Source organism: Pomacea canaliculata, linkage group LG5 (assembly GCF_003073045.1).
Source record: "Pomacea canaliculata isolate SZHN2017 linkage group LG5, ASM307304v1, whole genome shotgun sequence".
Taxonomy (NCBI): domain Eukaryota; kingdom Metazoa; phylum Mollusca; class Gastropoda; order Architaenioglossa; family Ampullariidae; genus Pomacea; species Pomacea canaliculata.
Genome location: NC_037594.1, coordinates 6,620,354 through 6,636,016, shown reverse-complemented (window position 1 = coordinate 6,636,016; position 15,663 = coordinate 6,620,354). Strand labels below are relative to the sequence as shown.

Genomic DNA, 15,663 nt, shown 5'->3' with positions numbered 1-15,663 from the left:
TGTAGCATGTTTTTGATCCATCATTAGACACTTTAAGAAGTTTAAAAAAGAGAATAAATAGAGTTATATTTATGTTAAATACTGTTAATTGGAAAGAAGGTACAGTTCAGACAATGAGGTTATTTTTCAGTTATTCAGCACATCTGCAGTACATATTCGCCTAGGGACATGGCTCTTAGCTACTACTCAGTTGCCTCTACAGAGACATACAAACATAAAGAGATGGGTGGAAAATATTGATGTTGTAGTGTAAGCTGTTACAGAAATAAACAAAAGAAGAAGAAATGTTAATATTTGCTTTCTCGATTGTAAGTTCCTAAACACTTGAAAGAGGAAAAAATGTGGTAGCAAGCGATATGATCAGGGAACTTTTCGTCATTAACAAAACAAAAGTCAGCATTTTATGTCTGGATTTCAGACAACGAGTTTAATCAGCTAGATTCCAACACTACATCATGGATATGAAAGTCACCTTGACAAGCAAAACAACTGTTTTAGTGAGTAAGATTGAACATCATTGACAGGCATGGAGAAAAGTAGTGTGAAACTAGGTAGCTGCAAAATTTGTTTTGATTATGAAATAACAGTTGTGGAGAAATTTTTACAAGTGTGAAAATAAGCACATTTAAAAGATCTACATTAATATCCACAGGGATATCATATAATGTTCTTATTACAGGAACAAATCCTTGCAGAGGCAACATAGAAGTGTATAGAGATACCTTTTTCGACTGCCTTTTGACTTTACAATCATGGGTTATCCAAATTAATATATGTATTAATTTACAGATATATAGATAAACCAAAAGGGATTTGCTCTAATCTAAAAAGCAACAGACGAAATGTTATTAATGTTATTAAATGGTTTTACAACTATGCACACAAGAAAAAGAAAGAAGGAACATAATTTACTAGCACAGAACTCTATCATATAAATATATAGGTATATTGTACAGACAACACATAGTTTTAATAGTTATTTATTAAAAGCCTTTATGATTATTAAATTGGGCTTGTTGAGCTGATTAATAGTATGCTGTTCATGCACATCTGCAGTGTAAGTGAATGAAATCTGTTTTATTCTCTTAACCCTCAAAGCTTTGCTCTTCCTAACTCCCTTTACTTGTGAAGAAGGTGTCAATGATAATATCAGCCAACAGATGGTCTCTGTCAGTGCACAATTTAAATGTGAAAGAGCTAGACACATGCAGACAGTGCCGGGCTATTTCAGGCATAAAGAAGGCGCTGTCACACTTCTATCAACTAAGCCACACACCTACACTGTCCACAAGATTCCAGTTCATGTTACTACAAAAAGTGCTAAATAATGATGGGATGTTGCTGTAGGACATCAATCTAAAGTACCATAATTTTTTTACTTACTTAAGATGCAGTCTTAAAAATATAGTAATAATTTCACTTAAATTTAGGAGAAAATTGTTAAAAACAGAGGAAGAATAAATGGTTTATATAATTTTGAAGGAATGTTTTACCATGCTCTCAATTTTCAATCTGCAGAAATTTGACTGCTGATTATGGTTATCATATTTCTAGTGACCAGGTTTTTGTAACAAATAATAAACTGTTATCATTATAATTTTATATTCTTGTTTCAATAAATAACAATAAAACTACATTGAATATTCAGTAAATGTAGCTTATTCTTTTGAGACCACAAATAAAATATTTTACATTTCTTTCAGCTTTGGTGTGAATTAAGTTAGATTACACTATGTCTTAAATATTTTATAGTAAACATTTATACATGATTTATACACATGACCACCAGTACTAGATAACTGAACTATCATTGGTGTAGAACAAAGCGAATACTTGTCAATTAAAGCACCCAAAACATCCAGAATTACAATCTTTTTTTTCAAACTTTTTACTCTCTGTGTATGTATATATATAGTGTCTTGTTTAATATAATTTTATAAAAAATATTTTAAAAACTGTAGTTTATAAACATTAGTGACTTGATCAGGTAACGAGATGAAAAGAAATAATGGTCAAAAATTAAAACACAATGAAAGTATAATGCGTTTTTCTGTTTGTTTGTTTTTTTTATGACAGAATTGCCATGATTTATTTTCTTTCTTTCTTTGGCTTTGTTTCCTTGCTTTCAGAGATTCTTTTCACAAAGTTTCATGTATATATATTTATCTCTTTTTAAAAGTTTCGAAAGGGTCGGGAATTTAACCCTAGAAGTGCCATTATTGATCAACTATATGACTATATTTCTAGCTGTGACCCTGTTGCGTACAGGGCGTTAAGCGCTGTAAAAATCCCTCTATGAGTCTATGATCTACACATTCTACCATTTATTGCTTTCTCTCTACATTTTTATTTTTGCTCCACAGCCTCCTCTTTTATCATGTCTAAGGATAGTAGTGTTTGTCATGCATTGACAGGTTGGTTTCTGAACTGTTCAGATTGATTCGCCATCGACTACTACCTGCGTAGCAGACGATTTTTCAATGCCCACCCATAGCAACTGTCTTCATGCGCATTCATGAGGGGAGGTTTTGTGGATTAGTAACGGTATACTAAAACTTTATGTAACATACTAAATACTTTGTCAGATTATTTTCATTTACTACATCCAAAAGTTTGATGTGTTACTGGTCATGATATTACATTTTTATACGCAGACCTATATTGTTTACATTGCGGAAGGATTAAGTCGCAAGAAGGCGCACGTGGCGACAGAAACATGGCGCAGGCGTCGTCTGTCGGACTGCAGTCCCGACTGACTGCAAGTTCTTATCTCCCAGCCATCCCTCCAAAGGTTCCAAAAGAATCTTCGTCCTACCCTAGGTAGGAATAAAAGTTATCTTCCATTTATCATTTTAGTTTGCTGAAGAAATTGTATGTTCTTTAAGTTGAGGTAACTCGCACAGGTTCTTCTGTCGTCTGCTTCCATACTGAATTGGTAGAATTGTTTTTATAGAATCGATGCTACTATTAAACATTACATTAACACGGTTAGTTATTTCTCTTGACGCATCCTGGCGGCTGATCTTTAATTCAGGTTTTATAGACAGTAACGACGTTTATTGATACTTGCTTAAAAAGGCAATTTAGGAGGCACTTAAGTTCACACGCACACACATCTATACCAAGTGTGAGAAAGAAGGAAATGCCGAGTTCTTTGTGGAAATATCTCACATAAACTACAATACATAAATATGTTTCTATCGCGGTCCAAAAGTTTTGACTGTCAACAAAATTGGTAGATATTTTCCTCTTGTTGAATGTAATTAGTTTAAAACCCGTCTCTGGCGTTAAATTGCAGGTACGTTCATAACGCTCCATACTCGGCTCTCAGTGGAATCGTGGTGGACGGGCGGGTACCTGTTCGGGTAAGTACAGTCGTATAGACCCGGATGAATGTTTTATTTTATTTACTATATTTTATTTTTTATACATCTTTACATGTTCTTTTTACATGCTGCACGCAGGATTCTTCTGACAGTTCTTGGCTTTAGTATTGCGGTTACAGTTATTATTGTATCATAATAATATAATATGTATATATGTTTTATTACCATGGTAACTTTATTTTTATGGCAGTGTCTCCTCCCACTATCTCACTCGCCTCTTAGTGCAGTTAAAGATTATTTGTGTGTTCACGATGCTGTCTTTCAAATCAGGAAGGGTAGAAAGAGATCGACATAAGAGTTGGCTGCTGGCGTATCCAGATATTATAAAATAGAACACCAGCGCAATCTGTGATCAACCTACAATCTTAATAGCTAATTATTTACCCCCAACCGTGAGCCCTATTGAGCTTTCTGTATAAATTATTGTGCGAAAACACACTTTCGAAAATATAAAACAGCACTCGCTGTATATAGAAACACATTCATGCTTAATTATGGTGGTCAATTATAAGGGTAATACACCAACCTACAAAACGCGCGCGAGGGCACATGCACATGAATGTTCTTCTCTAATCTTTCTTGAACTCGATATTACACGACTTCCTGTCGCGAAAACTATACGGAAGCGAGAAGAATGTAACATATACGAATTTCTCCTTGCTCTTGTGCATTAAAGTCCTTAACCTTATTTGAGTGGCGAGGTGTTGTTTAATAGGGTATCCTGCTGGACTATTCAAGGTGATCCGCTGTTTAACAAGCATAGTGTCAGCGTATAATGTTCCAGAGATCGATATGTAAATACTAAAATCCATCGAAGACCGAGTCAACACCGCATAAAGAAAAGTCCCCGCTGCGGACGAGAGCTGGCTATAAGCCTGAACTGTTGCCGGGCGCCACCACGGACTGGTTGCTGACATAGTAGCATGCAGGGCATTTGTACACTTAATTTGTTTTGTGGTGTACTTGTGCAAGACCCAGCAAATAGGAGCTGGGACGTGTTTGCCAGGTGGCTGACGTTTATGTGTCTGCACAAATAAGCCTACAAAGGCGGGTGGAAAAAAACCTTTCCAACAGCGTAGGGGTTCGTTACCTTTATTGTAGTCAATCTCGATTTAGGAGGCAATGGAGTCTAAAGGAGTTTTTAAAAAACAGTATATTTAGTCACTGCGGTGTGCGACTTCAGATTGTGTGGTTATGAGAAGTTGCTAATTACACGGGCAGTTAATCATGTCTTCTTATCCAATAATTTATAGAGCAATATTTCACAAAATAACAATACAACATACAGTATTATATATTTATAGCAGCATGGATCCGCACTGCACACAGTATGTATGCACACACACACAATGCAGCAATCCCTCACCAATGAGGCAATAGCCATTCTTTTCTCTTAATTGACCATTAACAGAATGATTTCAAGCGTGCGAAGTTCTTATCTCACTTGTACCGACATTCAGTTTGAAGAGCTAAGTCAGTGAAACACTCGATTTTGTCATATGTAAACGCATGGCGGAAGCCAGGAGAGGTAACAGCTTCGAATTGAACTACTCCAAGATCTTTAAATGTCAACATGTTTGTTTGTTTTTTGTTTTTCTTCTTTGCATTGCGTCACTTAATGTTCATTAAACCAGACATTTCATGATTCGTTTCACATTTTTTTTGTGACACAGGAAATCGGCTTTTTTTCATTCACATAATATATGGGCAGGTCGTTGTTGAAAATCTCTGTGGAGCAAAAGATAAGTTGTATCAGGTTAGAGACAAGGTCGCGAGAACAAACACAAGGTCTTTCTCTCATTCACACACACAAGCAAGAAAAGAATGAATCATAAGTGCACGACATGTAGTAACATGTTTTTCCTTCAATAAAACTCATGAAAAATACTCATTACCCTTGTCGTGACGATACTATTAGAGATGCGTGGAAAGAAGAGTGTTGTATGGATATACACAAAAAATAATTGCAACAAACAACTGGTTACTTTACGTCATAAAATACTCGAAACAGAGAGGGTATTCAATAAACTGCCACCTTGCTATTTCGATTCCAGTCATCTTTGTAAAAAGTAATCACCGCAGCGCCCAAGTACGTGCCTGTTTTCATTGTAGTCTTCATTCATGTCTTCTTTACCACTGCGTGCTTCACGTCAATAGGCAACGTGACACCCACACAGAAGTATTGATTTGCTACCTCAGTGGTGGATTAACCCTTTGGTTGATTCATGGAATTCCTCTTCGACTTACGGTAGTAAACTTCTGTACATCGCTATTTGACACTACTATCTAGCAAAGCAGATGAAAACACAATGTTTATGGAAAACATGCAGACACCTTTTATGGAGATATACAATCTATGAATTTAAAAAAGAACACTTTTTTTAGGTCTAGGAAACAGAAATCAGTGCTGCCTCAGACATTGATATCTGTCCTTTTCTGTAGTTAGCTGTCGTTTGAAAGGTGTGTAGAAGCTTCATTGACGTTTTGGTTCACCGAGTTTGCTGAAGTCTACTTCCTTTTGTTATCTTGCAGCATTATTAGTTAACTTAATTTATTGTCATGTGATATAATGTTTGATTACAGCACCTTGTGTTTCCGAGATGTCGTGAGCGGCATCAGGTGGGCATGACCAACAGGTGGCGTCTTCCAGACTCCCTGTACAGTGACTTGCTGGGCAACTCTCAGGCACTGAAGGCAGTCGACATGCCCTATAACTCGACCCTCGTCAGCCTTATTACGGGTACGGATAGTCCTCAGAAGCCACCTGAATCAGAGCAACAATCGCAGTCAGTCAACCACGAATCCTTGCCCCAGATAATGCCAGGGCCCCTTACTTCGGGTTACGCCAACAGTGTGTCGTTTGCGGCACGGCAATATAACTCTGGTGTGAGGGGAAAAGACCCACGCATGAAGAAGAAGCGACAAACTCTTGACTAATGCATTGTGCCTGTCCACCTCCCTTTCTCTTTCTCTTCTTTCTTTTCATTTTTCTTTCCTTTCTTCTTGTTACCCCTTCCAATTCGATATTAATACTTCAAATGCAATGATAGCCGACTACAAAAAGGTCGTTTACATATTCATCTCATCTAGTTAAATATTTTCGTCATGTAAAATAAAAATAACCTTGTTATTCTAATAATCTTTTGGAGACAGAACACAACTTTCGTAATAGTAGTTGATACCATAAGGTTACCTTTGGTGAATTTTGTGCCGTAAGAAAAGGTTAATCTCATGTATTGCGGTCGAATAGTGTTTGCTTCCCAGTCGTGTTTATTCGAGACGTAGAAATAGATACTGTGAGCAAAGCAGTCGCCCAATGCTGCATGATTTTGACAATAAACTTTCAAAACCACAACATGTTTGTGCAGATATACAAGTGTTCTTGCGGTGTGGCCATCTCTTTCAATGCTTTAATCTTTTCGAAATGGTAGTCTTGCGTGACACGGGTGGAGGAGGTCTGCTTGGGACGGTATCTGCGAAACTGTTTTAGAGCCTCAGCACACTAGTGTACAAGCTTCGTCTGTGATAGTTTTGAAAACTTTATTCCGACTAATACAACATCCCTTCATCATATACCTGTATTCATGTTTATTTACCTTTGCTTATCCTTATCTAACCCAGCTCTTTAAGCTAGTTAGTAACTTTAGCCCTATCTGTTTAATTTTGCTTGTTGCAGCCATTTATTGTTTAGTTCTAGAAACAACAAGGAAAACTAACTTTTATTTCTGTTCGTATTAGTCTGCTGGAGGAGAAGACGATGAGTGAAAACAACATTATGAATTTAATAACATTTCACAGTTATAACTTTCGAATATTTTCAGTTCAACTTTTGCATTATTTCAGAAGTAAATATTTTATCTGTTTTTAGTTATAAAGTATTTCATACTTTCAGTTTCATTCACCTTCTATATGTTTGAATCATTTTTTTTTAAAACTTACCTTTACGACCTGATATAGCTATTGACTAATACCTTTCTCGTCTAGTATTCGACTAGAGAAATTCTTGAATCGAAAATCTTCATGTATCTTACTTTTATGGTCTCGGTGTGATATTTTATTACTATTTAATGTAGTCATTGCACACAATGGTATTAGCTATCACATATACTGAAAATTACTTAAAGGATTAGTGGGCTGCAATGTTGATTTTAATGGTTGGATAAACCTCCTCGTACGATACTATTTTCTAAAATGTCAGAAAATACCCCTATACACACACCTGCCGACAAACATGCACATGAGAAAGTCAAGCTCGCTGCGCTAGTCCACAGATTCCATGACCCCACGTTCCCATTGACTCATAGCGTAAATGTATTCATGTACGATCGTGACATTTATCTCTTTCGATGAATGGTAATGTTTGTAGGCGAGAACGGAAGGAGAATATTCACCAAGATTTGAGAGTTTGTATCGAGTTTTAGCCAATCATTAGTTTTTAAATATATTGCACCCCAATAGTCCTTTAACTGAAAAAATTAACATAGTATTCAAATGTGTTTATCAATTGCTTCTTCCCTATTATTTGCTTTGCATTAACCCTTTTTGCACGCCTTACCTTACGACAGCCGAGAGTCCTAAACTGAGCTCAAATCTGGAAGTCAATGTCCCCTACACTTTCCGCCGCTCCTCTGACCGCCCACTGACCACATCTCGTGTCACGCCGTCCTCTCGACGGTCTGCCTCCAAACTTCTACTTAGTACGACTGTACCGCAAGTTCGTTTCGAGTCGAAAAGGTGAGAAAATGTGTGGAGTTCTTTTCGTATGTTTCTTACATATCTTTCCTTCTCATTTCTTTGATTCTAATCACTTCTGTTTTCTTTTCTATTCCTTTTTCTTCTTTCTTCCTTTCTCTCTCTCTCTCTCACTCGCGTGCACTTTGCGTACGTGTGTGTATACTGCATAAACCAATGTGCACAAGTATCTCTTTGTGAGGCTGTCACATGCAAAAAACAAGCTTCGTAAACATGCAGAAGCGTGATCGCGATTTTCCACAGTGTTTCGTCTTCATGTCCGTGGGTTTGAAGTATCATAGCTGTCCAAGGCTGATCAGCCAACAATACTAGTGACAAGAACATTTGTTCACACAATATCAGCCATGTGCGAAGAAATATGAACGTCGCTTTTAAAGCGAACCCACAGAAAAACCGATCATTATATATATATCACACACACTCGTTCTTTCATTTTTTTCTTTCTCTCTCTCAGTGTGAGCGCGCGTGCGTGTGTGTGTGTGTTGATCTTGTATTGCTTCTGTCGAGAGACAATATTCTGTCTTCTCTCTGTCATTTTCCATATATGCAACCTGTGTGTTACACGCGGCTGTAACTATGCACTATACATTCACGTAAAACAAGGAAGTGACAAGGACTGGAGAGTTATATCACAAAGTATCCCCCTACCACCACCACCACCACCACCACCACCACCACCACCACCACCACCACCAAGATAAAAAATATATCAAACCGCTTGATGATTTTATTGTTCATGATGTTGAAATTGATGCCCCGCTTCTCTGTCGGTGAGTGTGTCTTTCAAGCGTTTCGAAAGTTGTAAGCGTCTATACAGCCCCTACATTCTGTTCCTCAATAATCAGTTTCATAAGTTCACCGGCGTTGGTTTTAACAATGGGTCGTTACAACGTTGCCATAGCCTCTCACTGCAAGCTAAGGATCCAGTGAAAGCATCGAAATCTTTGCATACACACTATAGTACGCCCAGGGACATCTTCCTGTACCACACGAGAAAGAGCACGAGTTTTGCTGGTCCAGGTAAGAATGCATCTCCACTTGTGTTTGTGTGTGTTTCTACCTATGCTCTGAAATACTAGAATCAACAATTCGAAGACCTTTATAAGCAGATATTTTCTTATTCTCGTTCCTTTTAATAGTTTGAGATCAATTCGGTTAAGTAGTCTTTATTGACATGTTTTTGCGACAGATACCGTTTCTGCTTTCACGGCTTAACTAATAAAGATATGATATTAATGATCAGATTTACCCACACATTGTAGAAACAACGGTGCTGACCTATTATATTTAGCAGTATTTTGAGGACATAAGTCAGCATGATGTCTTGTGACAGATGTCCTGCTCAACTGCCTGGATGTGGAGTGGGATCTTTACCGACCATTTATGCAGAAAGCTGAGGTCCTAGCCCAACTGCTCAGAGAAGCCGAGGATCCCAACGTACACAAATGTTCCACCCAGCCCTCTGATGGACCTCAAACTCTCGACTCTTACATTTATCAGAGCAAGGCCGAAGGGTGAAAAACGCAAACTTTTAAACATTTATTTTCCTGTATTTCCTCCCTGTGGCACATCTTTTCACCATAGTTTGTTTGTCAGTTTATTACGTTTATAGGAATTAAATATTCATATGTCTGACTGACTGTTCCATGAATGTGAAAAATAGTTATGGTACATCTCTTTCTTTCTTTTTTAAATGACTATGTTTAAAACACGCAGGGTATGACAAAAGTTTAAATAAGAAAATTTGTTATCAATTTTTAAAATGCAGAGTGCAAACATATCGTAAAAAGAGGAACTGTAGAATCTCAAAAGATCCTATGATGACTTCTCGGACTTTGTTTCTACAGCGGCGAAGGCAAGGAGCGAGACAGCCACCTCCGAGCTTCCACAGTAAAACATTCACATAAGAAGGAGAGGGTAAACGCTCTCGACAGCACGACTCGAACATCCCCGAGGCGACAGGGCAGCTTCACCTTCCTCAAACTTGACATTGACGATCCGATGGTGACTAAACGAGGTCAGTATTGAGATGATAGTTATCATCTCCTTTGACTACTAGCTGGACCTCTTTGAGTGTGTCATGAAAATACATAACTGTATTATCTCAAAAAGGAGAATGCAACGGTGAGCATGAACATCTAGTCTAGATTAAACTCACGGTCCATTTCCTGTCGTCAGTAACACGGACGAATAACATTGCTACTGTTTTCCCCAGCTATGGCTGTCGCGCTTGGGAACCTGTACCATGGTGACCTGGAGGTGGAAGTAGAAGATGCAGCAAGTGTTCTGGCAGCTGCTGCGGCGATTGGCTTCGGACCGCTGATGGAGTGGTAGCCTCTTCTTTTCTTCTTTCTTCTCTTCTTGTCTCTACGTTTGTTTGTAGCCAAACGTCTCTGACTGCTGAAAAACGGTAGTTGTGATAAATCAATCAAACATATATTTCAGAATAGACACTGTTACAGTCAAGGATATTGCAGTGCTTTTTTTTTTTAATTTTGACAATTTCTATATTAATCGATACAGATCGATCAAGCTTTGTATCGTACAGTTTACAAATCTCGGGACTGACAGATAGCCTTTATTTCAATCGAACTCGACGCGGATGCATAGAATTGACTATATCTTTGCATGTGCGCGTGTTATGGACATTTCTTATGAATGATTCCCGAATATTGATGACAGCAAAGTCTGTGAGTAGCGATGACCATTATGTTATACCCGTGACAGGTGCACAGAGGTCATGCTGTCGTCCATTGCCTGCCACAATGTCTGCCGCTATCACCTGGCCGCCTCAAAGGTGAGAACGTCGTGCAGTGACATTCTTGGATATCTAGACTGGAGGCTGGGGTTGTTGTATTCAACGACTATATGAACACACCACAATTATGAAGATATTGTCAATCTTCAGTAAAGAATAATCCTTAGTTAAATTATAGCTTCTCTCTTTATCGGCGTCGTCATATCGTCAGCAGCAGCAGCTGGACGACGATCGATATTATTATTATTTTTTTTTTTCAGTACCAGAAGCAGCAATTGGTACAGGCTTGCGAACGCTGGCTTGAAATGAACCTCATTCCGAAAGTAAGAGATTTTTCTTGTCCTTCTTTTCCTCATACGCGTTCTCCTCCTTTGCCTTTTTCTTCAAAAGGCCTCCATACATTTTAGAATGATAACAAGGGGATGGGAGTTATTGCAATTGTTGGTTGCCTAAATAGCCGAGTATGCTGAAATGGGAGCACGATGCAATTGTGGACATGTTTTTTTTTTCTTTGTTTAAGCTATCCACGCACATGCATCTAAAAGAGATGAGCATGGATCTCTTACAGAAGATCCTCAAATCCAACAGGTATTTAAAGCATGTCTCTCTTAAACATGTTTACTATTATTAGTTTAAGATATGTTCTATTAATCTAAAGCTGTGTGAGGGGTGGGGGAGAGATTGAGGGAATGAGTGAGCGAGAGAGGGAGAGAGGAAGACTACTAAAATCTTCGTTACTTCTGCACGCATTCAGCGGAAAAGAACAACCGTTACAGTTTATGTTTACCACTTACAAACTGCTGCAGAAACCGAAATGGGCGAATAGGGGAAATGTACAAGATGTTTAGTTGGTCTGTGTGGGCTTAATTCCTCATAAGTAGGATAACATTCAAGGCCAACGCCATAGCGTGATTTTTTTTTTCTTTTTTTCATTTTCTGACATACTAGCTTGATGTTACCTTGTATTACCTAACTTGTATTACTGGACTGCTAGCAGACGATTTTTAAAAACCATTTAACTATTAGAACGAGGCTAGTGTATACGAAGCTTACGGTTTAGTCACATGCATTGTTTATGCTCGCCGAGGCTAACAGCGAACTTCGCAAGAGGCTATGCGCTGGTCTCGGCAGACAGCCATCCCCCTATACTCGTCCATGATGTTAGTCTGTTTGAAAAGAACATAAAATGTCAAATCGGTTCATGCGCATTGGTGGTAGCACCTTAATACATTTTATTTTATGCAGGCTTTTTGTGTACAACGAGTACAGCGTGTACAGGACTCTTGTCGTCTGGCTCTTTCTTCAGATCAACCCGGAAGTGCAGCTCCTGCCATCACATAGTACTGTTACGGCGTTCTTTAACAGGTAATGTCACGTTCACAAACCGAAAACATAATATAAAGGGAACAAAGCAGTTGGATCAGAAGGAATGCTGTCTGTCTTAAATTGTTAGAAATGCGTCACTTACGTATTAATCTTTATTTACTTCCTGTTTTTTCCAATCTGTTTTTTAATGTGTGGGCATTGTCCTTATTCTAGTTAAGTGTTCATTCAACCAGTAGTAGTGGTGGTAAAGTGCTGCACCTCCTGCAAATACGCCGTTGCTCAGCTTTATTGTATAAGTATTTTGTTATTCTCCCTCCTAGTCTCGAGATGGGAAGATGCTTTAGCGTCATTGAAAATAGCAGCGTTCAGTTGATCTTTATTAAAGCATCTTGAGGTAGCAAACAACTTGTATGCTGAGTGTTGCTGTCTCGTCGACAGTCTGCCGAAGACGTGCTCTTTTCTGGAGACCGAGGAGGGTCAGACCTTCTTTCACTTATTCCAGATACTGAGACTGCACAGTGTTACTGACTGTAAGTTCGGGGGTCGTGTGGAAAGGATGATAGTACCATATATCTGACTCAAAAACTTCCTAAACAAAATCGTTGACATTTCTGTTAACAGTCTTTTGCTATCTTAATGTAATGGTTTGAATGTGATTTTTTTGTGTTTGTTAAAATCTTTATTTTTCCTCGATCTCTGATGATATTTGACGTACTGTGTGTGTGTGTGCACGATTTGTTTGCATTCAGCCAGTGACATCCATGACATACTGATCATGAACATAGTTCCAGAGAAATGGATTCTCACCATTCTGTCAGAACATTACCACGCGGTGAGTTCAAGCAGTCGTCACCCACGGTTACTCTAACAACTCCAACACGTTACGTTTACAAATACGATGGCACTCAAACGCTAAGACAGTTATTACCGATACATGTAGAAATCACTTTATATCGACACGTCAAAAAATTAAAAACGCTATATTCACATGGTTAAAAGCTACTCTTGTATTCAAAGGAATTGTCGCTCCTCGAATATAACAAGATTGTATTGAATCTCGTGGAGTAGCGAAAATTGACGCGATTTGTTGCGTGTCCATGTAACCAGTTGCAGAGAGGAGGCGACATGAAAGCTCTGAGAGAGTTCCACAGTGGGGCAGTTCGTCACGGCTTCATCATAGACGATGCAAGTAATGTAATCACTGATACTCTGAGCCATTAGTCACTTACTTAATAGAGACTTTCATGCCTAAAGTAACTCGTTTTTGTTGATTTTATCATCCCATTTCTTTGATGTTTGCGGTGGTGGGGAGGGGAGGAGGGTGATATTTAAAGCCCAGAAGCACAACTTTCAGACAATAAAAATGTCCTTACGCTATAGACATGAAAAAAATAAGTTGCGAATTACTTTCGTGTTTCAGGAACCCCACTATCACTCAGAAGTGATTTCTTTGCACGGTTTTCACTTCGAATTGAAGGCGTTGGTAGAGGACCCCACTAGCAACACATATGTCGTCTTCCTTGAGGTTCGATCATCGAGTCCAAAATCCTCCAGCATTTCACATACTACTTCATAATAACACTTTTGGTTGTTTGTTGTTATTGTTGTTTTATTTTGTATATTTCAAACGCTTTGGTGAGTTATATTTGTTGTTTTCTCCTGGTGACAACGACATTTGTTTTCATGTGTATATAGTGCGTGGTATTTTAGTGAAAGGGGGCATTTTGTATGTCGACAGCGGCTGAAGCCAGGGGATCCTATTCTCAGTTTCCGCCAGTGCGAGCGCCAGACGTTTTCCATGCGATCCGAGCGCGAGGTGCGTTATAGCTTGACCATGCAATACATGCAGAATCAGGACACGCACACGGTCACCACGGGCATGCTGACCCACAAGTTCGGTCTGGGAGAGAAAACCTGCCGCAGCGAGGTGAGACAGTCATGTGATGTAGGCACCAAGCCAACAATGTAGACTGACACTTATCCAAACTAAACTGCGGTTGCACTTATTTCAAGCTATTTTCTCCTATCAAGGATAAATTCGTGTGGGATTGCCATACATTTCTTGGAAAATTTTCTTCCATTCATTAGTTCCTCTCTAAAACGACACTGTTAATGAGTAGGTGAACTCTGTGTGTGTGTGTGAGAGAGAGAGAGAGATTTTTATTTTCTATACTTGACTTGTGATGACGCTGAAACGTTTGTCTGCAGATCTTGTCTTTCTCTGGAATACCGAAGCCCATGTATGTGTCGGCGGCTCTGCTTTTCCCGCCATCATAAAGTCGACATCTTGTGCCGTCCGCGTCCATGAACTTTGACGTTCTCCTGGCCTGACGCAGCGGGACGCAGTGTTGTGTGGAAGTGTAGTTTACAGACATTTATCACATCCTGGGGCAAGGTTTCTTGCAACAGCTGAAGTCAATAGTTATAATGACATTAGCTTCGGGTGTGCTAGTTTCCCGACAACAAAGACGTGCGTCTCCATTATTTTTTTATTTCCATAGTTTATTGCTCTCGGATGTTGTTCACCGCTGTGGAGAAGTCCTTTTCTCTCAAAGCTGTGAGATATTGGACTGAGACATCAAATAATAGTTTTTCCCCCACTGTCTTTATTCAGAAAGCATTGCGCAGGGATGATAACCTCTCCTGTGTGACTGTTTCTGCGCTTCTGTGACACGGCAAAGCGGGTCTCTAATAAATTAAAATTTTGATTATTACGAAGTGAGGATTAGGTGTGAACTATGAAGGAGATTATAGTGGACCGCTTTAAGCAATACCTTTCTCTGCATCTATAATAATAATAACTGTATAGTGATTTACAATTGCTTGTTTCCTGAGACAGCAACGATTTATGTCAATAAGAATTATGTCAGAATTATTATTACTAAACTTTGTCCACCAAACTGTACATCCATCCATCTCTCTTTCTTCCCTTTTTGAGAAAAGTGATCAAGTGTATTAGCTGATTAGCAGTTGTTTGAGATTTCACAAATCTCTCAGTCCATGATCTGTGCAAACAAACGAAACCAAGCCGAAAGACATTAGGTAGGCATCTTTATGGCTACACAGCCGTAATAAACATGTCGCATGTGAATGATAGTAACACTGAAACGTTTTCTCACAGAGCTGACAGCCCCGTCGCTTATTAGGGTGTACAAAATATTGAATGTATATCCTGTGGGACAGAAAGCAAATTTAATGGCTGAGTGAATTTTGTGTGTGTGTGTGTGACAAAAGTGCTGTGAAGAGAACAGTGCGTTTGTGAGTTAGACAAAAAAAGCTGCAAACTAATAATAATATTATTATACGCCTATATTAGATTTTGTGAACATTTGGATTTCATTAATTATCAGTGTACCTGCCAAAAAATGTAAAAAACATTAACATCAGCAAATCTTTCATTGATTTTTGTTGTTGTTTTTGGTCTCTGGTGAGCATGGTGGA

The 15,663-nt window shown here is 38.7% G+C and overlaps 1 protein-coding gene across 2 annotated transcripts; it reads left to right on the top strand.

Annotated features, from left to right (window-relative positions):
* The first annotated feature begins 2,546 nt into the window (after window positions 1–2,546).
* On the top strand, window positions 2,547–15,618 carry LOC112565045 (BTB/POZ domain-containing protein 16-like). 2 transcript variants are annotated; one of them, XM_025240279.1, is made up of 18 exons: window positions 2,559–2,820; window positions 3,299–3,365; window positions 5,970–6,126; window positions 7,952–8,120; window positions 9,040–9,158; window positions 9,472–9,652; window positions 9,986–10,155; window positions 10,354–10,468; window positions 10,866–10,935; window positions 11,157–11,219; window positions 11,417–11,484; window positions 12,142–12,261; window positions 12,661–12,752; window positions 12,972–13,054; window positions 13,330–13,407; window positions 13,643–13,747; window positions 13,961–14,149; window positions 14,431–15,618. In XM_025240279.1, exons 1-18 carry the CDS (start codon window positions 2,717–2,719, stop codon window positions 14,497–14,499), a joined length of 2,019 nt encoding a protein of 672 aa, XP_025096064.1. In that variant the 5' UTR covers window positions 2,559–2,716; the 3' UTR covers window positions 14,500–15,618. The 2 variants fall into 2 exon arrangements, with proteins under 2 accessions (XP_025096065.1, XP_025096064.1); XM_025240280.1 differs by lacking the exon at window positions 14,431–15,618 and having other exon boundaries at window positions 2,547–2,820; window positions 13,330–13,411; window positions 13,961–14,101.
* Window positions 15,619–15,663: the final 45 nt, after the last annotated feature.

Coding starts and splice junctions, on each gene's coding strand:
- LOC112565045 (XM_025240279.1), top strand. CDS start 2,717: ATGGCGCAGGCGTCGTCTGTCGGACTGCAGTCCCGACTGACTGCAAGT. Junction 3,366..5,969: donor ACGGGCGGGTACCTGTTCGG/GTAAGTACAGTC, acceptor GTTTGATTACAG/CACCTTGTGTTTCCGAGATG. Junction 8,121..9,039: donor GTTCGTTTCGAGTCGAAAAG/GTGAGAAAATGT, acceptor ACGTTGCCATAG/CCTCTCACTGCAAGCTAAGG.